The sequence below is a fragment of the Thalassophryne amazonica genome, chromosome 17, assembly GCF_902500255.1.
Source record: "Thalassophryne amazonica chromosome 17, fThaAma1.1, whole genome shotgun sequence".
Taxonomy (NCBI): Eukaryota; Metazoa; Chordata; class Actinopteri; order Batrachoidiformes; family Batrachoididae; genus Thalassophryne; species Thalassophryne amazonica.
In genome coordinates, this window is record NC_047119.1 from 50,319,421 (window position 1) to 50,345,386 (window position 25,966).

Here is a 25,966-nt window from a genome sequence, read left to right on the forward strand (position 1 = left end):
GAATCATATTCATTGTGAATGTTGTGCTGAATGAGACCTGATTTGATGCTTTTGAATTTCTCTTAAGAAAACAAAAATTTGAAGCAACAGGTTTTTGTTTTTTGGCTCACTGTGGAAATCCAGTAAATAGCAGCTGCACAGATAGCAGTAGAATTCCATCATTCACATGAAGAGTGTGTTTATTTATTTATTTTTTAAAATAAAGTGAATGTTTTTGTTAGACTGACATATTATTCCAAAACTACAGACAGGTTGTTTCTTATCACCAGATCACCAACACGGCCTGAATTATTTTTAACTATATCACTATATGCTGATGATACAACATAGGTAACGGGTTTTATAGCTCATATCTTGATCGGTACAGTATATATGCAATTTGTATCTACATTTTTACACATAGAAACCCAAGCTTATAAAGTTGAACCATATTTTTCTCTACTGTTCACAGAAAATGCATCAGTCTAACATGTGCTGTTGTCTCATTGACAAAAGAACCCCCCCCCCCCAAAAAAGAACGCTACATACAGTACAGAGCCACTAACAAACAGTAGCAGGAGCTGTATTTGTCTAAAAATACCTGTTTTTTTTTTTTTTTGGAAAACCTATGGATTTTTTGCAATTTTATTCACATTTATCTTTAAAATTTGTGTTTACTTAACAATGCACATTGCTATAATACTGGTTATTTTTAGAATGTACCAGCAAATTGGAGAAGTAGTTTAGTTTTTGTCCATAATTACATTAGAGCACTTATTAAGCAGTGACACGACATTTGCATATTTTAAATTTTAGGTGTCAAACTTAATCAAGCCAAGTGCTTGTAAATTTAATTAAGGGACAGTTATTAACTCTGCTGTCCCAGCAACAATTATTACACAGCTTATGGTCGAATGTCAGGTGCTGATAAAGTATTTGTTAGACAGGAGTCGACAGGAAGTGTGAGATGCAAAGAGAGAAGAGGACATGAAGAAGAAATGAGAGGTTCCGACACTAATCAGAAGAAATTCCCCACAGTCAGGCCTTGAGTTTGACACTTACACTTCAGCCCAGGATCGAATAATAAATAAATAAATAAAAAAATTAAAACTGAACCATTTCCTGAATATTGGGAGGGAATGTAAAAGTTTTCAGAAAACAAATAAATAAATCCCACTGTAGCATTTAGGGGCGCCGTAGATATCAGAGTGCTACACAACATTGACGCCGTTTCAAAAACAACGTGGTCCTTTGTAGATCCATGTGATAGAGAGAACAAACCGAGAGTGACGATTCCATTATTTTCCACTGGAGTGCATAAGGTCTGACAATGGAGAGTTACCACATTGGAGAGAATCCTGAACCAAGTCCACAAAGGAAATACTGCTCCTTATACGTGAGTCACATGTTCAGACCCATGGATTGATGGATGGAAAAGATGGCAGAGACCAGATGGTTCATGTGAGGAATATCTGCCAAAATGAATTGTGTCAAATAAATAAATATACTCTTTTTCTGTTAGCGCGGCCTTCTCTTGTCGTATTTCAGTCAGCTATAGCGCCACATTGAACTCCGTCACCACAAAGTCAACGTAGTTTTTCTCTTTGGTCTTGAAAGCCTCCGCAATGATGCGTGCGGCATCCCTGTGCTCTCGACCTCGCAGGGAAATCCCGTTTACCTCCAGGATCACCTGACCCACCTTAAGCTGGCCGCAGTTATGAGCCGAGCCCCCCCTCTGAGAGAGAGAGAGAAAGAGAGAGAGAGAGAGAGAGAGAGAGAGAGAGAAAAACGTAACTGAAAAAAATACAAGAAAGCATTAACCATTTTCAAAACCTGACAAAAATAAAAAAAAAAGGGATCACAATGATGAGACAAATGCTAAATATCGCCACCATTATTCTAGTGACATATCATCACTGTTTCAAGGAAAAGACTATTTAACCGAACCGTTCGACTTCGGTCTTGTGCCCCAATACAGATAGAGTGCAAGCATTGTGTGATTTTAAGAGCATTTCTATAAATGTCCTTTTTGTTGTACAAAGTTTGCCCAAAGTAGGTCATTGGAGCAGATCCATGTAGAATTTTCAAATTGAGCTGTCCGTGGTGCTAATCAGACACTGAACGCATCTTAACACAATGTGACATTTGATTGCTTGTCAATAACAACAAAACATCAGGGTGCAAACGGCTCTAGAAGTGTTCTTCTAGTTCTGTTCATGACAACGACATGCACGCTATTTCAGTTTGTGTCTTTTCTGTGTGCTAATAAAGAGTAAGTTTAAGAAAGCAAACTAGTTCTTTGGCTCTTAAGCAAAAATAAACCTTCAAATAAACAATATTTTTGTCAAAAAGGGTCAGAAAGTTAGGAATTATTGTAGATATCAGTCGTTTCAGGATTAAAATCACATAAGGAAATTTCCTGTTAAAAAAAGAAAAATACATAAGCAACAGTTAGTAAACACAGTAGCAACAACAACAACAACAACAATAATAATAATAACTAGGACTGCAAGCAGTCATATACGGGCCCTCGTTCCGCGCGACCGCCTTCCCAGGCCAGTGGGTGCCCTTGTGACCACATGTGGGCATATGCATGCAGGGCCAACTACTCATCACAGTTAAAATTTTTAACAAATCACACAAGGGAGTTATGACATGTTGATGGTTCATCCACTAGGGGCGCTCAGTGTACAAACAGAGGGGCCAGGTGTGTTCAGGGGCCAACCGTCATCATACATGTGAAGTTTCAAGTCAATCAAGCAAAGCATGAAGGAGTTATCATGACTTGATGTTCCATGGCGAAGGGTCAAAATGGCGGCACCATAGGGGCCACACCCTTCAACATAGAGAAAAGCTTTAGATAACTTTTGGTCAGTATCTGTGGATGCTGTCAAAGAAATTTGAAGTGCATTGGACAAAATCCCGAGGAGGAGTTTGTTCAAATACAACATGTGGAAATCACGCCAAAATGACAAGAAAATTCAAACTGGCCGACTTCCTGTTTGGAGTAGACTCATGGTGCAAGAGACTTTTTTGTACGTCTATGCAAGTCACACGTGTACCAATTTTCATCATTTAAAGTTTCAAGGGGGCGCTATTGAGGCATTTTGCCCCGCCCATGGGCGTTGCCCCTATGAATTGTAAGAGGTTGTCGTGCTCGACCTGTGTGTCAATTTTCATGATGATATGACAAAATTAAAGCCGTCAAAAGGAAGAACGTAATTTCATGGCGAAGGGGCGATATTTGGTATGCCGCCACACAGAAGCCGTTACTCGTAAGTTCACGGCGATCATCGCCTACGTTCAACAAGTTGTTCTGCATGTTTTAGAAGTGGAAGGAAGTTGATGGTGTTAAGTATGTGACATCAGTACCTGTTTAAGTATAATGTTCCATGGCGAAGGGTCAAAATGGCGGCACCTTAGCGGCCACACCTTTCAACAAAGAAAAGCTTTCGATAACTTTTGGTCAGTATCGTCTCTGGGTGATCTGGAAGAAATTTGAAGTGCATTGGACAAAATCCCTAGGAGGAGTTCGTTCAAATACAACATGTGGAAATCACGCCAAAATGAGAAGAAAATTCAAAATGGCCGACTTCCTGTTTGGAGTAGACCCATGGTGCAAGAGACTTTTTTGTACTTCTATGCAAGTCACACGTGTACCAATTTTCATCTCCTTACTCCAAAAAAAAAACCCCTATGGGGAGGGGTTTTTGAAAGTTTCAAGGGGGCGCTATTGAGGCATTTTGCCCCGCCCATGGGCGACGCCCCTATGAATTCTAAGAGGTTGTTGTGCTCGACCTGTGTATCAATTTTCATGATGATGTGACAAAATTAAAGCCATCAAAAGGAAGAACGTAATTTCATGGCGAATGGGCAATATTCGGCACGCTGCCACACGGACGCCGTTACTCGTAACTTCACGGCGTTCATTGCCTACATTCACCAATTTGTTCTGCATGTTTTAGAAGTGGAATGAAGTTGATTGTGTTAAGTATGTGACATCAGGACCTCTTAAAGTAAAAATAGGACATTTCCCGCCACCACCGGGGGCGCTATGGCGGAGGTGGGAACTTAAGATATGTAGACGTTCAGGGCGGAGCCCTCATCATGTCCAGCAATTTTGAAGGCTCTACGATTAAGTATGTGGGCGTGACAGCCGTTCGAAGTGAAATGGCGTGCTCCGAAAAGCTCGCCAAAGTTTGACGACCCCTAGAAGCCACGCCTTTTGACTTAATTAGAATCTTTTGATAACTTTTGATCACCATTGTGTTGTGATGATTTTGACCAAATTTGAAGACAATTGGATGAAATCCCTAGGACGAGTTCGTTCAAATGTAAGCAGTGGAAATGGCCAAAAATGGCAAAAATTTGCTCAAAATCGAAACTTAAAATGAAAATGGCTGACTTCCTGTCGATATTTCACCATGACAGTAAGAGACTTTTTTGTGCGTCCTGGCATGGTAAATATGTGTACCGAATTTCGTGAGGCTACGATGAAAAAAGCCCAATGAGGAGGGGTTTTTGAAAATTTCTAGGGGGCGCTATTTCGCGATTTTTCTGCGACCATGTGCGACGCCCCCAAAATATCCGGCCGGACGACTTTGGAAAGTTTGGTGAGTTTTTGAGCATGGGAAGAGGCTGAAATTTCGATTTCAAAAGTGAGAATAATAATAATAATAATAATAATAATAATAATAAACAGCGCAATTACAACAGGGTCCTCATAGGACGTTGCCTACTCGGGCCCTAATAATAATAATAAACAGCGCAATTACAACAGGGTCCTCGTAGGACGTTGCCTACTCGGGCCCTAATAATAATAATAATAATAATAATAATAATAATAAACAGCGCAATTACAACAGGGTCCTCGTAGGACATTGCCTACTCGGGCCCTAATAATAATAATAATAATAATAATAATAATAATAATGTACATACTAAATCAAACACAAAAGTAAAAAAAAAAGAGTTATTAAAAATACAACAACCAGTAAAACAAATGATAATATATTAAAATACTGGATGGTGTCAAAGGATGCGATGTGTTCCAAGGTTTAGCAGTTTGGTGGTTTAGTATCAAAGCCCAAAAAAAAAAAAAAAAACATTTACACCGTCATATTTTTGCCTTCATGAGCAGACTAAACAAGAAAAAAAAAATCAAAATAAAAACAAAGAGAAATATTGGGACAATTTTTTTTCCCCTAACAAGAGTTAGGAAAATGAGGATTTTAGTTATCTAATTCCACACAGAAAATCTTCTGGCTGTACCTGACCTACATAATTATCACAACATGAAAGGTTTCTTAAATAATATTTTACAGATTAATATTCCAGTCAACAACTATTTTCTGTGGAAAGATTTGGTGAATTAATGAAGCAACATTCCCCCTGTGCTCTGAGCCTTTCAGTCCGGTTCACATTCTTGAGCTGACTGCATAAGCCTTTTTAGTGGACAAGATCACTCACTCATCACTCATCTTCAACCACTTTTCTGGGTTCAGGTCATGGGGCCAACAGCTCCAGCAGGGGACCCCAGACTTCCCTTTCCCGGGCCACATTGACCACCTCTGACTGGAGGATCATGAGGAGTTCCCAGGCCAGTGTGATATATAGATATAATCTCTCCACCTAGTCCTGGATCTTCCCCGGGGTCTCCTCCCAGATGGACGTGCCTGGAACACCTCCCTTGGGAGGCACCCAGGAGGCATCATTACCAGATGCCTGAATCACCTCAGCTGGCTCCTTTCAATGCAAAGGAGCAACGAGTCTACTCCAAGCTCCCCACAGATGACCGAACGTCTCACCCTATCTCTAAGGAAGCCCATTTCGGCTGCTTGTACCCACAATCTAGTTCTTTCAGTCATGACCCAACACTCATGACCATAGGTGAGAGTACGAACAAAGACTGACCAGTAGATCGAGAGCTTCGCCTTTTGAGTCAGCTCCCTTTTCGTCACAACAGTGCGGTAGAGCGAATGCAATATCGTCCCTACTGCACCAACTCTCAGGCCAATCTCATGCGCCATCATCCCTCACTCGTGAACAAGACCCCGAAGTACTTCAACTCCTTCACTTGGGGCAAGGCCGTATTCCCTACCCAGAGTAGGCAATCCATCGGGTTCCTGCTGAGAACCATGGCCTCATATTTAGAGGTGCTGATCCTCATCCCAGCTGCTTCACATTCAGCTGCGAACCGATCCAGGGGGTGTTGGAGGTCACCGGCCGATGAAGCCAACAGGACCACATCATCTGCAAAAAGCAGTGATGAGAACCTGAGCCCACCAAATTGGAAACCCTCCTCCCCCCGACTATGCCTCAATATCCTGTCCATGAATATCATAAACAGGATTGGTGACAAGGCGTAGCCCTGGCGGAGGCCAACCTCCACCGGAAAGGAGTCTGACTTACTGCCGAGCACCCGAACACAGCTCTCTCTTTGTGAGTACAGAGATTGGATGGCCCTGAGAAAGGACCCCCTCACTCCATACTCCCACAGCACCTCCCACAGTATCTCCCGGGGTATACGATCATACGCCTTCTCCAAGTCCACAAAACACATGTAGACTGGGTGGGCATACTCCCAGGCACCCTCCAGGATCCTTGTGAGAGTAAAGAGCTGGTCGGTTGTTCCACGCCCAGGACCCTTATTGCTCCTCTTCAACCATAGGTTCGACTACTGGCCGAACCTTCCTTTCCAGCACCCTGTAGTAGACTTTACCAGGGAGGCTGAGTAGTGTGATGCCAATATATTTGGCACACACTCTCTGGTCCCCCTTTTTAATATGGGGACCACCACCCCAGTTTGCCACTCCTTAGGCACTGTCCCAGACCTCAATGCAATGTTGAAGACACGTCTCATCCAATACAATCCCTCCACACCCAGAGCCTTCAAGATTTCCGTGTATAAATATTTAGTGCATGTGAGTCATTTTAAAGAGACATTAGTTCTCACAACTTACTGTACAACTGTTGAAATTTTGCAACATCAGCAACTTTCCAGGAATGTGTTTGAAAATAATGTTTAGAGCTTAGAAAATGCCTCTGACCAAGAACCTGGTGGGACTGTAATCCACATACATCTAGCGTGTCCACACAGAGACATGACAGACCTGTTAAAAACTTCCAAGGTTTGGGAAGGAGTGGCCGAGAAGGCCTCCCTTCTTGATTTGTTTTATGTAAATCGTGCAACATCTAGTCACGGGAGGTGGTGGGGGGATACATCTAAGTAACCTCTAATTTAAACCTCTGCAACCTGAACCCACAGATCAGACATCACAAAACCACAGTTCGTTTTTTTTCCCCTTTTTTTTAATATATGCACTTTATCCTACTGACTGCTGAAACAGACCTGATTATGTGAGAGTACAATACAAACACTGCTTCCACATCAGGACAGCAATATCACCTCTGTTGTTTACTCCAGCCGTAACAATTACCCTGAGGTACGGCAGCAGTCAGTCGACATGATATAACGATGGCCGCGATAAGGTTCCTGCTTCCTGAGGCCGATCGGGACTGATACTGGCTGGCAAGACCTCCGATTACTCATCTGTACTTCATCATTAACAGCTGTGATTAAGATGAGCAGAGGCGAGATAGAAAACACAGACAGCTATATTTTCACACCGCTGCAGAAACACGCTGTAGCGCAGAACGTGATGCTATCATCTGTCCCCCGGATAAAACCCAAGTCTGTCAGAAAACCAGACACTAAATAACACCTTTTTTCTTTTCTGCCTTTTCTACTTCAAAGTAAATCTGTCATTCTGTGTGGGAGAAGCACAAAGGATCAGCAGGTATTTTGTGCCTTGCTCAAGGGCCTAATAACTTTTGAATTAGCTTTTCCCTGGATGGCAGAACATTTTTAAAACTGGGTTTTACACCATAAAACCTCAACTCTCCATCGTGCAGACAGTGACTGCGAGGCTCTGGTGTTATTCATGTTTCTTAATCAGGGCGGGGTCGTGTTATTGTTCACGGATGTAGCGCCGTTGTCGCGTAACATGCATTTGTTGAAAAATAAAGATGAGCTGGGCGTAAATTAAACCACATTGAAATTTCTATGTACTTGCCTAAAGATTTTAAACCGATTTTGAACTTGATCAACTGAGGCTCATAAATTGGATTAAAGATTCTTTCTGCCTGTTCGATCACTTCCTTGGGGGTTATTTCTACTCTTCCACCTCATATTGCTGCATCCCTTCCTTCCTGCAGGCTGTGTCAGGCTGAGCGAAGGCGAGGCACAGACAGAGGCTGGACACAAATGCAGGCTCTCAAATTGGACGTATGAGTAAAAGGATGGTCTTTAATACAGGCAAGCGTTTGGTAAACAGGAAGGCAGCCCGTGGAGCAAAAGTAACAGGCAGGGACAAGACAGAGGACGTGGTCAAAAACAAGCAGGGTCAGTACACAGGCAACCAGGGTCATCAGAGCTGAGGCAGAAAAGCAGGATCCGTACACAGAGCAGAGTGGTCAGGTGACTCTAAGAGGGGAAAAGAGATGCAAGAAAAAGCAGTGACAAGTGGGCAAAGAGATGAGAGACAAATGGGGCATGGCCAGTAGTGATGAGGAAGTGCAGGTGCAGGACAAGAGAGTGCAATGATCAGAGGGAGACTGTGATGACAATGAAACTGGTCGTGAATACATGAGGACTGAGATGAGTGCAGACAAAGACAGGATGACAGGCAGGTGTAAGTGAGCAGTGAAGAGAATTACTAACATGACAACTAATGATCAATACAAACTAGAACAGAACAGAAAAGCAAACCAGAAGAGAAACACAGAAGAAAAACTACATAAAAACTGATCAGAAAATAATAGGAATTAAACACTAAGACAAAACTAAACTGGAACAGACTGAGAAATAAACTATAAGTAAAACAGTGGCATCGGCTGACTGTGTTCACATGAGCACCTGAAAAAAAAAAAAAAACAGAACATTGACATTTTGTGTTTTCCAAATATACATATGCATGTAAACTGAACAGCCTGTTTTTTTGTTCAGACTTCTGTTCATTCAAAGTACGAGGTCTGTTAGAAAAGTATCGGACCTTTGGCTGGGAAAAAAAAACTGGCTTACCTGGAGCGCTGAAAACCTAATCACCCTCGAAGTAGTCTCCTTGGGACTCCACACACGTCTCCCAGCGGTGTCGCCACTGTTGGAAGCATTCCAAGAAAGCCTCTTTTGGAATGGAGTGCATCTTCGCCGTCATTGCAGCCATAATGTCCTCTCTTGTCTGAAATCGCGTTCCTTTTAATGGTTTTTTAAGTTTTGGGAACAGCCAGAAGTCGCAAGGGGCCATGTCAGGAGAGTAAGGCGCCTGTTGAACCACCGGAGTCTGGTTTTTCGTCAAATAAGTCTGAATTAAGTCAGAGGAATGAACTGGAGCATTGTCATGATGGATGCGCCAAGTTCCTGTGGCCCACAACTCCCGTCTCTTGCACCGCACACCATCACATAGACGACGGAGGACATCCCTGTAATACTCCTTTGTTATTGTTTGACCCTGTGGTGCGTACTCGTGGTGTACCACACCACGGGAGTAAAAAAAACAAACAGTCAGCATTACCTTCACGTTGCTGCGCACTTGGCGCGCCTTCTTCGGTCATGGTGACATGGAATGCTACCATTGTGACGACTGGAATTTGGTTTCCGGGTCGTACCCGTACACCCAGGACTCATCACCGGTGATTATGGTGTCCATAAAGCTGGGATCAGTTTGTATGGAGCCCAGCATGTCCTGTGAGACTTCAACACAATGTTGCTTTTGCTCCGGCATCTGCAACTTTGGCACAAATTTCGTCGCCACTCGTTTCATGCCCAAATCTTCTGTCATGATGGAATGTGCCGAAAAATTACTAATGCCCACCTCTTCCGCAATTTCTCGGACAGTCACACGACGGTTTCGCATAACCACAGCGTGCACTTTGGAAATGATCTCGTCATTTCGGCATGTTGAAGGCCGACCGGAGCGCGGCTCGCTCTCCACCATTACGCGGCCGTCTTTAAACCGGTTGTACCACTCCTTAATCCGTGTGGTGCTCATAGCTTCATCTCCGAAAGCCGTCTGTATTTTCCGAATCGTTTCCATGTGGCTGTCGCCAGGTTTCTGACAGAATTTGATGCAATAGCGCTGCTCCAAGCATTCAGCCATTTTCCTCACAAAAAAAAAAACCCAACGAGGGGGGTGGAGCACTCCTCCCACAAGGCGTGATCACAGGCGAATGACGCAACCGACAGGCGTGAAAAAAACTCACGCATGCGCACGAAGGTTCAAGCTTGGCTGATGCAATCACACGTGATTCAAATCCATATGGTTTTTGCAAAAAATAAAAAGGTACGATACTTTTCTAACAGACCACGTAGATTAGATGTGATACAGTTTATGATTACAGATGTTCTGTATGTGTATTTTAGACAGGAAAGTCTCCATTTAGCATAAATGATCGTTTATAAGAAGAGGTTGTGAGTGAACAAATCATTCTGTGTCGTCTTCCACAGCGCTGCTGCTGTCAGCTGCGCTTCATCCTCTTTCTGTCGCGTTCGGCTGGAACATACACGGTTTGGAGCCGCTCATTATTTACACCGTTAATATCTTCATCAGAAACTTCCTCATCTTCTTCAAAAGCAATCGATATGTCACTTAAATCTTCGATATAATCGCGCACTATGCCTTCGCTGTCCGTGTCTGCCGTATTGGTAAAGAGAGGGGTGCTGCGACACATTTACTCGAATGACGTCATCTGTCGCAGCGAAAAGGTAGGTCAACTCGGAGGCGGTAAATTCAAATCCTCAGATGAGTAACGAAACGTCTAAATCTTTGTTTAGTGCAATTTTATGGTAAAAAAAACAAAACAAAGACAACATGTGGAAAAAGCTTTTTTTTTAATTCTTCAAGAATATATAAAAACGTCATGGCGTGGCAGGGACACTTTAAGGTACTACAGATAACAAACGTGAACAGCAAAAATAAGCAGATGATAACTAAATGATAAACAATGAAAACACAGACTGACTGAACAAAACAAGAACGGAACTGAACCATGGCTGAAGCATACAAAGTTACAAAGAAACAAGGTGGCAAAGAAAAACAGAACATCGAATAATCCCATTATGAAAATAAACAACTAATAACTCAAAGCAGGAGCAGATGGTGGAAAAAAGAAAGGGGAAAAAAATAGGATCAAAGCCCCGATCAGGGCAAAAACATGACAGGCTGCTTTTCCAGCGCACTGATTTCAAACCCTCAGTTAGCAATCAGCAGCCTTTTCTCATTTCAATCACTGCCTCGTTGGAGTGGCAGCCAGAGACAGATTTGAAAGAAGAGAAGTGGACTTTGGAAAAAGGTGTTCACAGCTCTGACGGTTAAATCCTCACTCCCAATTTTCTGTGGTCCAGGAATTTATCATGAATCTGCATATTTTTTTTCTTAATACAGTCATGCTGTAAATGTAATTTTTTTTAAAGAAAAAATAGACTCTCATCCGCTTCATGCTATGGAATCTGGAGATGAACAGCAGCACCAACAGGTCTCAGAGCCCAGAAGTGGGTAACAGTTCTACCATGCATTCTTCTACTACTACTTACTACTACTACTACTAGTAGTAGTACTACTACTACTTGTTCCAAGTCACACCACCCTGTCACACCAAGTGTGTTAAAATGGGTTCCTTAGATTTTGAATCATCCCAAAAATCCAACAAACAAATTGATGCTGAGCTGGTGATCAAGATTGTGCCATCATTACTAAAACAAACAAACAAACAAACAAACAAACAGGAAAAGCAACAAGCACACTATAAATATCAAAAAGGCATCTGACCACATGAGGCAAACATTCCCTATAAAGTACCTGATTAATATGGAGGCGATTTAATATGACGCTGTATTATTGTTTTCAATGTGACTCACCTGTATTGTGACTATACGTGGCAGAGGCTGGCGAGTGTTGGCTCCACCTTCAATGGCAATACCAAGTGTACTGGCACTCTTCACCACCCTCACTAGTGTAGAGGTGGACTCCAGGAGCCCCGGCTGATATAACAAAGACAGAAAACATATTATAGCACAAGCACCACTAAAAGCTTTACTGTCACTATTTATAGATGCACAAATAAAGCCCAAACTCAATACTCGTCGCTACCACTTTGCCCATTCCCTTCATGGGAAATGCATTTTCTCAAACAAGATTTCTTTCAGTCGCTCTACAACTATATTACAGCACTTCAATACCTCCGTGTTGGCAGATGCTAAAACATAGATCTCGTCTAAAGTATCACATATTTAGCAACAATGGAGTAAAACACCATTTTAGTACATTTTGCTTGCCTAAATTGCAAACCGTTACACGATTCCCAGACAGCTTGTCAACAATTCTCCCATATTGTGTTTAATTGCAATACAAATTGGTTTGCAAGATAAACACTGAAACTAATGGGTTTTTACGTGCATTCCACAGACTATTACTAATGTATTTGCTCATGGTTTACTCGCTCTGAAGAGTACAAAAGCCTATTTCATAGCTTTTTTTTTTTTGGGTGAGGGGGGTACTTCGTTGTGAGCTGGTGCGCCATAAAAATTACCTGAACTTAATTGTACTGAATTGAGTTTTTTCATTTTTCATCTGAGAAACTGAATGCTTGAACTCCTGGTAAATGGTTACTATTGTAAGTGTCTTACGTATTAGTCAATCCTGGGAAAACTGACTATCACATGTAGATTCAGTATAAAGTTGACACTATACAATGGCATGCCAGTTATTAATTTAGAATTGGTTTTCTCAATTTGTAGTTGATTTGCAGATTGAGTTTGATTTGTTCCAGAACTGTCTCTGCTCTTTTGGTGCCGTTATGTTCTTCTCTTGCATGCAACATACCAATTATTGAAGCTGCATCTCGCTAAATAAATGATTAGCACATTAACTGGTGTTGGGAACTCTGCCACATACTGCAATTTATCCCTACACACAAATTCAGGGAAGACACACAAGAGGATTTATCATTCTTGAGCATGCAGAGAGAGAGAAAAAAGACGGGATAACATTATTACTGCATGTCTACTGAAGATAAATACTGTTTGGTATCATTTTACAACAGAACCCATGAGTTTTAATGTGATTCTCCGAATGCTAACAACATTTTGAATGCTAACTATAGCTGGGAGCCAAATGTTTTGCCTTCTGAAAATGACACCAGAACAGAAGTAGACACTTGAACAGATTTAACAAAACCTGAAATAAAGTACACAGAGTTTCAGATGGTATTGGGATGAAGATTATCATTGACAAAGGGTGTGATTTCAATATGCTAACAAGGTTAGCTTGTACTTTGTGTAGGATGAGCTCAGAGGCTGTTGTCAGACGAGCAACGACAGAACCTAATTTACAGCTAATTATCACCTTTTTTCTGTCTCTTTAGCAATGTTTGTATTGCATAAATTCCTCAAAAATGTTGTGTTTCTTTTCCGCAAAAACCGTGAGAACCAGAACTTTTCATTATGCTACACTGCAGGGAGTGACATAATGATGGAGAATGAGATGGACAACTTAAAAGAAAAATTAAATAGAAACAGACTGAGGAAGGAGAGAAGAAAATCCACATTAGGACCAGAAAAGACTGCAGGAGGATCATCAGAAATGTGCAGCTTTTATTCACCAGTAATTATAGAACACACACATATATATTCCTATCCTTCTGAGGAACTTTAGGACATAATCATGTTTATCTTCCATAATTTGATATAATGTAGCTGTGACACACCGTTTCACTCTCAAAGTTCTATTAATTCCATGTCTAATAGAACCATAAATAGGCCTAAACTTGAACTGTGAAACCAAGTCTTAACCCTCCAGCAGCACTTTGAAAAAAAAAAAATTAAGACCCCAAATTGTCTTTCCAAAAATGTTTTGTGACCTTTCATCAACCTTGTAAGCTATGAGTGAGTTAAACAGGTTATAAATGTATCGTTACTTATCTCAACATCTAAAAGTGGTCCTCATGAAGATAGAAAAATAAGAACACATATGTAAACACACATATAAATCCAGCGATGACCTGTAATTTGAACTAATCACACGCCTATCCATGACTGCTTAGCTGTTGTGATCTGCCCCCTCACCGGTTTGGTGTGGGTGTCCCCCCCACCACCCTGAGGGTCACTGGACTGATGCAAGTGTGAAGAAAGTTTACAGCTGTCTTTCCTGATGTGTCCTGACTCAGCAATGTCCACACCACTGTCCTCACTTAAAGTCTGACCACTGTCTGACAGCTGAGACAGGGCGCCACCTGGAGGAGGTGCAGATACAGATCACATCAGAGCATGAGCATTTCGCTGTATATTGCGACACAATGAAGACCAGAATTAAATCACATACTGTAAGATGATAAGATCTAATGTAAGTGGTTACTCTCAGGGAACAAGTTGGCCAACCACTGGTTGGAAATGAGGATTGCCCCGTGTATTTTCCTCACCTCGAGCTTGGGGCAGCGGTCGCACCTCATTCACGTCTGGTTCTGCGTTGGGTCTGTGAACCTCCACTGTAACAAAGTCCTGTCTGGAACTAGGAGAAGCGAGAGAGGATTTGGAAATGGATGCTGGCTTAATATGCATAGGAAGAGGTGGAGGAGGAGCAGGAAGTGGAGGAGGTGGTGGAGGAGAAGGGGATAGACCAACAGGTTTGGTGGCTCTACTGGGGGACTGGACCCTTGGAAAAGGGCCGATGTTATGCTGAGCGACGACTGCCAGCTGAGAAGCTGATATCTGATCCTTCTTGCGTGGAACTGAAGGATCTCTTTTTCGGATGGCCGCGTAGTCCCGAGATGGGTCCTTCCGAGGCTCTTTTTTCTGGGGCAGTGAGGGTGAGGTAACGGCATGACCTGACTCTTTGTGGGCGTGGGAGGTCGGGGCTGTGAAGTACAAGCCTGAGTGAGAGGACTCGGATGAGGGGCATTTGTTGAGCTTGTCTCTTCGAGTGGGTCGTCTTTGCACACCTGGTGGCGGTGGAGGTTTGAAAGAGGGAGGAGATTCGCCTGTGGTGGATTGTACATCATCCTAAAGTGAGAAGAGGACATATTTATCACTGACTTGGAGCTTGAACGTAAAAGGCAAGTTGCACCCGGGCTCCAGATTACTTTGTTATTTCTGCCTGAAAAAAAAAACTGTTTTGTCCACATTTCTGATGCACTGCTGATGTAACCTCACACCAGTCCGCCATGAATGTCACAGGTTTAGTTCTTGAGTCATGAACTCCTGTTTTGTCTTCTCCATCTTACGTGCACCAAAAGAAGACGACGCAAGTATTCAAGAAAAACACTGAACACATTGCGGCTTAAAACTTGCCTGGAGAATATATCGCAATATATACGGAAACAGTCGATTATTATTTGAATTTTCAGGTGTAGTCAGACTGTGAACGATTGAGCAAAATGCTTAGTAACGGATTGAAATTATTTGTTAGGGGCAAAAATCGCCTAATCTGTCAGTCTCTAGTGGATTTTGGGGCTCTGATGAAATGAGCGGACAGCCAATGGATGCAGATGCACAGTGCTTCAGGTGTAACAGTTTATCTTCCCCCCTGGATATCACATCACATCACATATTTCAGGTTGTCAATCAGGTCCATATATTTGTAGAGTATATTTGGAAGGGGGATCTAAAGATACTTCAGAATAGGAAACATTACTACGAGTATTTTAGATAGCTATAGATACATACAGAAAGAATACCAATATCATTCACCAATCAAACTGCTTCATCTGGGACCATGATACATCCATGAAATATCAAGTTTAAAGGTTGCTCTATCCTGACTGGGCCTTATCAAGGTTTGGTTAATCAGTGCTGCCCTGTAGGAATGTTTCCTGTCAGGGGTGCAGGGGGAAAGATTTCCAAAGCTATTCTGTTACACCGGACGTGAACACATGATGAACAGATAACATAAGGATAAACTAGCCCTCTTTAAGCTACGCTGTATCCACACGTCCGTAGCCACACACAGAGCCCTCTGTGTCATTACATACCACCTCCGTGCCACTCTGTAGCCTGATGTGCACCTCCCACAAATTGTAACTACCATATTTTTCGGACTATAAGTCGCACTTTTTTACATGTTTTGGCCAGGGGTGCGACCTATACTCCAGAGCGACAATTTTACGTGACAGAGTCGCTCTATGTTTTAAAATGGCCACCAGAAACGGAAATGCAATGTATCATGGGCACTGTAGTATGGCGGCCGCCCTATAGGTCACGCTGGTCGCGATAACCAATCAGAGAACAGAACATTGGACGCGTATTCCTCACCTCACCCAGACAATGATTGTGAAACAGCGTGTGAAGCAGACAAACACGGTGCTTGCTGTTATTCCAGGAGGAATAACAAAACAGCTTCAACCCTTGGAAATCAGTGTGAGCAGAGTGTTTAAGTTGATGCTGAGAGCTGCGTGGGAGCACTGGGTGAGCGACAGCGGAGGATTAGCATCTGCACTTGGAAGGAGCTGGTGTCGACACCACGGGGAGGTCATGAGCTGCGCAGGTAGGTGCTGCACGAACATCGGCAGCTGACACCTGGTGTGTACTATGGTCCACAGCGGGTAATATGTTAGAAAAGAACCGTTCAGCGATGGTGCGGGTTATGGTTCGGCTCGCATTGTGGTCCACAAAATACAAACATATCCGTAGGTAAAACGTAGCTCACGAGAGGGCACTCAAGGCTTGTGTGACTGTTCCTGCGACTTCTGACTACCATAGAAAAATAAAAATTTCAACATTACTGATAACTTAAGACAACGGAGAAGGCCCGAAAAAATGCCACCAAAAAGAAAATCATACTCTGCAGATTACAAGTTGCGACTGGTGAAATATGCATCCGAAAATGGTAGCCGTCACAATATTATCATCTGACCTGTTCATGTTAAGTTAACATACCTGTATGTCCATGCGAATTATAGTCCAGTGCGACTTATTTATGGTTTATTTTTCTTTATAATGGATAAAGTGGCTGGTGCAACTCATAGTCCGGAAAATACGGTACTCATTTCCACATCCTCACTTTTCCAATTTCACAATCAACACCTTGGTTCACGACTGTGTCCAAGTGATTGCATAGCTATGGACTTATGGCATAACGGAAGTGTAAAAGGCCTTAACGTCTATCTGATGTCCACTGGCAGTCCACTGGCAAGCTAACAAGTACGGGATAAAATAGTAAGCAAATGTGCAACCACTAGAAAAGCTCTGTGTCTGATGTCCGCTCAAAGTTTTGAGCATGTGCAAAACTTTTTGAGGGACTTGCCAGACATCAGCTGCCAAGCATTTAATGAATGAGAAAAGGATTTGTAAAAGACAAAAAGGGCCACAAATGGATTTCTAAATTTTGTTTGTTACTCGTACGCTACCTCAGTCCATCACAGTATGACATCAACCTCCTCCAAGACTTGACTTGTTCATGGTCCTGGTGCAGATATAAAGACTATTTGTAAGTCTGTCTCTAACTGTGACCGAGCCTGTCATTAATACTGATTTTGTTTTCGGAATGTTGGCGATTTCTCAAATCCACGTCTTCCTGAAGATCCCAATATTTCCTGGTGTGCAGAAGAAACACAAATAAAGCTGCCCCCCCCCCATGTCAACTCAGGTGCTTTGTAGTTAACTTGCTGTTGTGTCTCCTTCCTGACAAAAACAGTCTATCACACAAATTGTACACTTGAAGACAAACACTTTAAAACCGGGTGGAACATGCTGCCGCTTCTTGCTTGCTGGTTTGATTCCTCCAGTATCCTGCATTCCCAGGAGAGAGAGAGCAAGATCAAAAACAAACTGAACAGTGGAATGAACAATGCTGAAACGTGAATGGATCACAGGGGTATGGAGTGAGCCATGGGGGAGAAAAAAAAACAAAAACAAAAAACAGCCCAACTCAGAATTAAATGAGAAATTAAAAACAATTAGGGGATGATTTGATTGGCAGGTAGCATTTAATTTGCTCAGAATAAAAGGTTACTCCCTGATCTTTCGGTGCTATTCAGCATAAACTAATGAGATGTCTCTGTGTTGACGGTTCCTTTTTTAGTCGTGCAATATTAATTTTAATGTTGGAGACACAAAGAGGCAGCAAGAAAATTAGATTAATTGGGGTGCATCAATGACTTAGGTGCTACTTTACTGAGACAAAGGACACAGAGAAACTAAGATTCTAATATTAATTATAAAATTAGGGGCAAACAATTCTCACCGTCTCGATTAAAAAAAATTGCCTAGACACTGGCAAAACAATTTTATCGATATCTTCCAGCAGTGTGATGTTGGAAGGTTGGTAATTTAGCAACATCTTGCCAGAACCTGCCATAGCTACTGATAGTTTGGCGGTAATCAAGAAAGATAAATGTCTAAATATTAATGCAGTAAAACTCACTAAGTGGACAGCAGCATGATGTTACATGATGAACACATTAGCAAAATATTTTTTTTCTAAAAACAAATTCTTGAAGCAGCTACATGCTAATCAACCAAAACAGGCTAGCAAACTTGCTAGTTAGTTAAGTCAATTTTTTAAGTACTGAAAAAAATAGTATAAAATAGATAAAGGGAAAGTATTTGTATCTTTAGGCATTACAAATGACACATAATAGAATAAAGTGGACAAAATTCTGAGCTAGGAAGCTACATGGCAAATTAGTCAAGGAATTTGAAATAGGTCTAGCTGCAGTATCACAGTCACTATGTGAGTTTCCACCTTCATGACACACCCACGTCACAAAGCAGCATCCAGTAAAACTAAAACTCTGCTCCAGTTTAAGGTTAGGGTTTGGACACATTTCTATTTATTCACTTGATGGCTTTTTAGCGCTGTGAGTCTCAGGAAGGGTATCTGGCGTAAAAACCTGTGCCAATTCAACATGCAGATCCACCTTGGATTTGCTGTGGCGACCCCGAGTGCAAACAAGGGAGCAGCCGAAGGGACTTACTTTAGTGCTGTGAGTCTCAAAGGAAATTACACTAGGGGGCGTGATTGTGCAGTGAGGTGGGTATGCCATGTAAAAAGTGGGTGTCGTGACTGCAGTTTGACCCATACAGATGGAAAAAAAAAAGAAAAAAAAAAAACCTGGAATGGAAAACAATTTTGTTTTGTTTCCATTGTGTACCTCATTCAATTCCTTGAACAAGATGGCAGCCAGAGCGCCTCGTTACTGGCTGGTTTAGCGAATGTCGATGTCAGCTGCTTGTTCTGTTTGTTCGTGTTTTCCATCACTATGGTTAGACCCTTGTCAGACATTTAGCTTGGTGTGGCACTGACTGGGTTATGGTAAAACCCTTGATAGCTGCCTCTTTTGCTATAACAAAATAATGACAAATTATTTAAAGGGTGTGCAATGCATTCTTGACTTAAAACTAACAGCAAACTATTGTAGTCTGTTCTTGGAACAATTTGTACCTCAGTACAGCAAGATTTTATAACTTTTGATTATGAGAAAGGTATCTAGTTGATGGACACAGTTTACTTCGTTCACCTCAATGGCCTACGTGTTCAAAGTTACCCAAATTTAACTGTGTGAGAAATATCCACCTGTATTCTTCAAGCAAATGTCTTACCTCTCTCACTGAAATATTTGCCAAACAAATTGACACCAATGGAAGCACGACTTGCCCCTAAGCGGGAGATTAATCTACATCACAAGTACCTCCATTTGTCCCCAACGCTTTTCCCCCTTCTTTTTTTGCCTTCTTCCATCCTCACTCCTCCCCTGTGGCATATCCATGTTTACTGGAGCAAAGTCCGGGCGGTGGCTGCCCACCAGGCTCACCAGAGAAATGTCAGGCAACAACACGTCCAGACTCTCTGGAGGATCCTCTTCATTATTCTCCACCACACTGACGTTCTGCGAGACGGCGGACCAGGTAGGGGAAGTTAAAGGAGGTTGACAAAAGAAAAAGCCAAATGAAGAAGAGAGTGAACAGACATTGACCACAGATGTACGATTACCCCAAAACAAATGTCAAGACCAAATTAAATCACTTGGCTCTTCCGCGTCTTTAAGGTGGAAAAGAAAGAAAAAAAAATCAGTTTTTCCTTGCTTGGCCATCTTGAAGGCTAGTGGACAAACAAAAAATACACAATGAAACACACACACATGCACACTGCAGTCATGTCATCTAAAAAAACACCCACACGCACAGGAGAAGCTTCAGGTCAGTTCAGAGGATTCGGTGAATCAGTTCTGCTACGACGGTGTAGAAAATGCAATTGACCCAATATGTGTGAGCGACGCCAGTGACTTCAGCTGTACTCCGACACTGAAGCAAAATAAAAGCTCCATCATTCCACTTTAATTAGCCGTTTGACTCATGAGGACCACTTAAGGGCCACAGACTTCCTCCATCCAGAAACACTGCAGCAGCTGACAGAAGCGAGACGCTTGTCACGTTTCTTTTCACTGACAGGAACAGCTTGATATTTGTGGCAGGCCCGGCGCCAGAAAAAAAATATTAAGGGGGCGATGAGTTTATCACGGGGGGGGCGGGGGGCGACCCGACCCCCCCCCCCCCACACACACACACAAAAAAAGTGCGCATCGGAGGGTACCTGCCTCTGAGCGTGTGTAATGAATTGGGTGCGCTCCTAGAAAGCTTGTGTATTTAGGCTACACCGCTGTAAGAGACTGAGTGAGTAAAGAGTGATGACAGTATTTTTTAATTATTATTTGAACATATAGACCCTCGGTCAAGTGATCTCCTGCATACCACAAAACCAAACCAACAACTGATCTGAGACAACACGAGACAGTAGATTAACCCCACATAAACCTTTCATGTAGATATACAGTGGTCCCTCATTTATCGCGGGAGTTACGTTCTAAAAATAGCCCACAATAGGCGAAATCCGTGAAGTAATCAGCGTTATTTTTTACAATTATTATAGACATTTTAAGGCTGTAAAACCCCTCACTACACACTACACACTTTTCTCAAACAGGCATTAACATTTTCTCACTTTTCACTCTCAAAGTTCAAACCTTAGTAGAAAAATAAGACCAACCTGTTTTCAGGCCCAAACATTTGTTTGAGAAATAAAAATAGAACGTTTTCCTATAAATAATTATGATGGCTTTTCAAACTAACGAATTTAATTTTAACGATCAAACTACGGGGGTTAGGGACACACAAGAAATTATTACTAGTGACTGACCAGTATTTCACAGTTCCTCTGATCGCGCCTCTTCGTCCTGGCGCCGAGCCACTGTCGCGCCTTTTTCCACTCACACCTCGCTGCAGGTGTCTTTTTCTGAGTGAAGAACATAGTTATGGGTAGTTGTTGGCGCTTGTTTTTCTTCTGGGCGAGACGATTCTTATAAACAGACTCGCAGAACACAATGCGCATACTCTCCCTTTGCGGTGCCGCAACAGGTGTCCCGTCATCTCGACAGAACACCGGCCTGCTTGATGAGGACGCAGAGCACAATGCGCTGTAAAAAAACAAAACAAAACAAAAAAAAAAACATGCAAAATTGGACTAAAAAAATCCGTGAAACTGCGAGGCGCTATATTTTGCAGTATTTCTTTTTATTTTTATTTTTGATAACGCTCATATCCGAGGAGGCGAGGTTGATGACGTGAGGGGGCGTCACCCCCAAACGCCCCCTCGTGGCGCTGGGTCCGATTTGTGGGTTAGAAGTCAGTGCTTCAGGAGCATCATCAGGCTCCTGTCTGAGGATCGCACACAACGTGCAGAGCAACAGATTATGTGTGACAGGATTACGTAATCCGGACACAAACTAGCACAGCAGCTGCAGTCTGTTACGGTTATAATCACCTTACAATTACAGTAAAAAATTAGACTTTAATCTGCACACAAACACAGCAGATCTCACACTGGGGAGAAGCTCAGTGGGAGCTGCCCAGACGAAAACGACTGCTTCCTCCTCTGAAGTGTGGTTTGTGCAAAAGAAAGTAATCTCTTCTGTTGTCAAACAGAAGAAGTCTAAAATCATTATTAGGTGACCGATAAGAGTTGCCAGTGATTACAGTTCACAGCATAAATGTCTTAGCAAGACAGAAAAAAAATTCAAATAAATTAAACGTGAAAGTAAGTGAATGACAAAGTTGGCACTCTGGAATCAGCTAAACTGATGCCAAATCACTTATAAAGTTTTTGTGACAGAAATAGACACACTTCTGCTTTAATTTCAGTGGAGTTCTCAGCGAAGTTCATTTGCGGGGCGGTGTCAGTGTCATGATATATTTGCGTTTCATGTCAAATAAGAAAGTTTAAAAAAATTGGTCATCTTGTCAAATTGTTTCTCCTTGTCTTTATGTGTGTTTGGCATTGAGAGAATCAAAAACTACCAATAATGAGTTTTACCATATTCACGTGTTGTGGAACCCCCTCTCACACACACACCAAGCATCCACCCATGACTGCCATTTTTTAAAATTTACATTTTATTTTTTAGAAAGGCACATAATAGAAAACCAAAATTGACATGGAATACAACATTTTTTACTATTAACTAAACATAAAACCTCCTCGTATTCCATAATGAAGTCCCATCATCCATTCCCCCTTTCCTGTTGAGCATACACACATATGATGTTGCCATTCTTCCACATCCAGAACATTGGTTGTTTTCCAGTGTCTCAAGCTGATCTTTCCAGCTCTTATGATACCAGTCATAATGAAAACTGAAAAAGTAGACTTTGACAAATTTATCATTTGAGACTTATCCCCTAAGAAACAAAGACGTGGACTCAAAGGGATCCTACAGCCATACCATCTGTTCAGAATGTCCAACATTTCAGTCCAGAATAGTCCAATTTCAGGGCATTCCCAAATACAATGAGGAAAGGTTCCGGGTGCTACCCAACATTTCCAGCATAAATTATCAGGCATCAGTTTCATTCTATGTAACCGTAGTGGTGTATGATGGTACCTATGAAGTATTTTGTACTGAGTGAATTTCCTTTCTGCTTCCTTTACATACTTACCACATTTTGCCAAAATAGTCAACTATCTCTCCTGTTTAATTTCTTCTCCAAAATCTTTCTCCCAGAGCCTTTTCATATTAGTCAATGCTCATAAAACTACTGGTAATTTTATAAAACTGCGAGGCTGCATGACACTCCTGCATGGCACAAACACAAACACAGGAGGCAGAACTAGAGGTGGCCGAGCTGAAGATGTTGTGATTCTCTTGGGAGTGATGAGGATGGACAGGATTAGGAATGAACATATCAGAGGGACAGCTCAGGTGGGACAGTTTGGAAACACTCAGAGAGGTGAGATTGAGTGGGTTTGGACATGTGCAGAGGAGGGATGTAGGGTATATAGGGAGAAGGATGCTGACGATGGAGCCACCAGGTAGGAGGAGAAGAGGGAGGCCAAAGAGGAGGTTTATGGATGTGCTGAGGGAGGACATGCAGGTGATTGGTGTGACAGAGGAAGATACAGAGGACAGGATGAGATAGAAACGACTGATCTGCTGTGGCAACCCCTAACGGGAACAGCCGAGACAAGAAAAGACAAATGCTGCAGCAAAGCAACCACATATTGTCCAGTATTTACAGGGACTGATGGCACTAGATGGCATCAGTCAATGCCAGCTCAGAAAATTGAAATTAGGTTAGCCCTCAGTTCTAACCCCAAGCCCGATGCATCTGTTTGTGTTCTCGTCTCAGTCCACCTGGCTGGAACAGGGACAAGCCTTGGCTGGCAAGACCACTGACTTGTGTTTCATCCAGGTGGAGTCATAAACTCTCATTTGCTTCATGCTACAGGACCTGGAGCTAAGCACCAGTCTGATGGACCTGGTAAACATAAGTATATCATGCACAAATTCCTGGGAACAACCATTTTAAAGGATTGATCTATCACAGTCACCCAAGGTTGAACGGTGATATACAAATTCATATTAGTGTGGAATAGAAACCCTCTCTTTAAAGCCACGGTCACACGGCACTAATGAAGGACTAATGAAGCCAAAATGAAACAAGAAATCTGGACTTACGCTGACTTTGAGACATCGTTTAACCGTCATCCAGCTTTGTTCTTGCAGCTGGCGCTTCATCAGAATTTTCAAACTGTTGAAAAATGTGAACGAATCCTGATGACAACCTCAATTATTCCTTATTCCATTTTGCTTTCCGTCTTGAAGGTTCCTCATCGTTTGCATAGTACCGTCAGCGTTCTCTTTGCTTGTTGTCCAACTTAGTCCAACCTCCCAAGTCTGACGTCTTGCACAAACACTGACGAAATCTGAATGGATCAATAACTAAAGATTCGACGAGCTGAACATGACTTATCCATGTTTGGGATGAAAAGCAACGCTGTCATACAGAAACAATAGCGGTAAGAACGTTTCATCAACTACTTTAACTATTTACACTACGCACGTTGCAGCCATCTCTGGCTGGAACATGCGTGTGCGTACATGTTGTTGTGAAGACAAACCTGTTGTCAAGACAATCAGATCTCGCAGCTGCAGGTGCTGTGGAGAGCACAGACTGGCTTCAGAAATGCTCACAGGCTGGCGCTCGGTCTGATACCCACTGTCAAGTCACGTGATCATGAATGTTTTGTTTTGATTTTGTTTAAAGCATCAAGGTTGCCGTTCACTTCAGTTTTTCTTTTGTTAGTTACGGTTTTATTTTGTTCTTTTTTGTGCTCTGGACTCGTAGGCTTTTCAGTGATGGGAGAAGTACAGGCTCATTCATCCACTTTTTCTCGGCAATTTGTTACTTTTTTCCTTCATTCAGCTATCGCCATGTGCCATGTGACTGGGCCCTAAGCAAGTCCTCAGTAACTGCCCCCCTGTACATCAATGGGCCCAAATTTTGACCTTGTGTGTGACCTTGACTTTTAATTATTATTATTATTTTTACCATTTTGGATAATCTCAGGACAATTATTTTTTCAGATAAATCCCACTGAAACTAACAGGTAAGAATGTATATTTACTACGTGTATTTTATTCTGCCAATCAATGCATTAATGGACGTATTTCGGTTGTTTAAGCCGCGGGGTTCAAAGTGTGTGAGAAAAGCAGCAGCTTTTAGTTTGTAAATGATGGTGAATACTAATACTGTGTTTTACTGCTTTTGAAAGATGATGACCGTGTTTGGGGTTTTATTTTTTATTCATTCATTTTTCGTGCATCCTTGTGTGTCTGTGAGGCTTGAATTTACCCAGCAGCCCCTGCGGCGCTTAAAGTGAAAGTGGTTTATCAGAAGCCGACAGTGTAATCTGATGTGGCCACGACCGAATCAATACTAAAAGTTATCGGTTATCTGTAATAAAGTTAAATTTTTTAGCAGTTTATCCGTTTATCATCATAAAAGATAACTCACTCATCTTCAACCGCTTTTCCGGGTTCGGGTCGCGGGGCCAATAGCTCCAGCAGGTGACCCCAGACTTCCCTTTCCCGTGCCACATTGACCACCTCTGACTGAGGGATCCAGAGGCGTTCCCAGACCAGTGTAGAGATATCATCTCTCCACCTAGTCCTGGGTCTTCCCCGGGGTCTACTCCCAGATGGACGTGTCTGGAACACCTCCCTAGGGAGGTGCCCAGGAGGCATCCCTACCAGATGCCCGAACCACCTCAGCTGGCTCCTTTCAACACAAAGCAGCAGCGACTCTACTCTGAGCTCCCCATAGATGACTGAAAAGATAACTTTTCAGTTATCTGATTAATGGTTATCAAAGCTAACCTTTTGGTTAGCTGTGCCCAAAACTGCTTTCTACATACAGCAACACAGACAGTGGGCAGGAGACATAAAACACAAAGCACTTTTCACTCATGGTGTGAAAATTGTGAAAATATTGTTGATAAACTGTCCGGAATTAGTTTTGTTTAGAAATTAAACCATGAGTGAAAAGTGCTTTGCGTTTCATGTGTCCTGCCCACTGTCTGTGTAGTTGCATGTGGAAAGTAAATGAAAGTTGTTTTTTTTGCAACCCCCTTCTGCTGGGGGAGGATTGAGCTCACAGCGAGACAGG

At 42.3% G+C, this 25,966-nt stretch overlaps 1 protein-coding gene across 3 annotated transcripts in view; it reads right to left on the reverse strand.

Annotated features, from left to right (window-relative positions):
- Positions 1 to 322: 322 nt before the first annotated feature.
- Positions 323 to 25,966, reverse strand: part of whrna (whirlin a) — a 397,537-nt gene continuing 371,893 nt past the window's right edge. For all 3 annotated transcript variants that reach the window (XM_034191661.1, XM_034191660.1, XM_034191659.1), the window contains 4 exons: positions 14,452 to 15,031; positions 14,099 to 14,265; positions 11,894 to 12,016; positions 323 to 1,714 (listed from right to left, as the gene is read on the reverse strand). In XM_034191661.1, the coding sequence (XP_034047552.1) occupies positions 1,532 to 1,714; positions 11,894 to 12,016; positions 14,099 to 14,265; positions 14,452 to 15,031 (1,053 nt within the window). In that variant the 3' untranslated portion in view covers positions 323 to 1,531. The remainder of the gene's footprint in view (positions 1,715 to 11,893; positions 12,017 to 14,098; positions 14,266 to 14,451; positions 15,032 to 25,966) is intronic.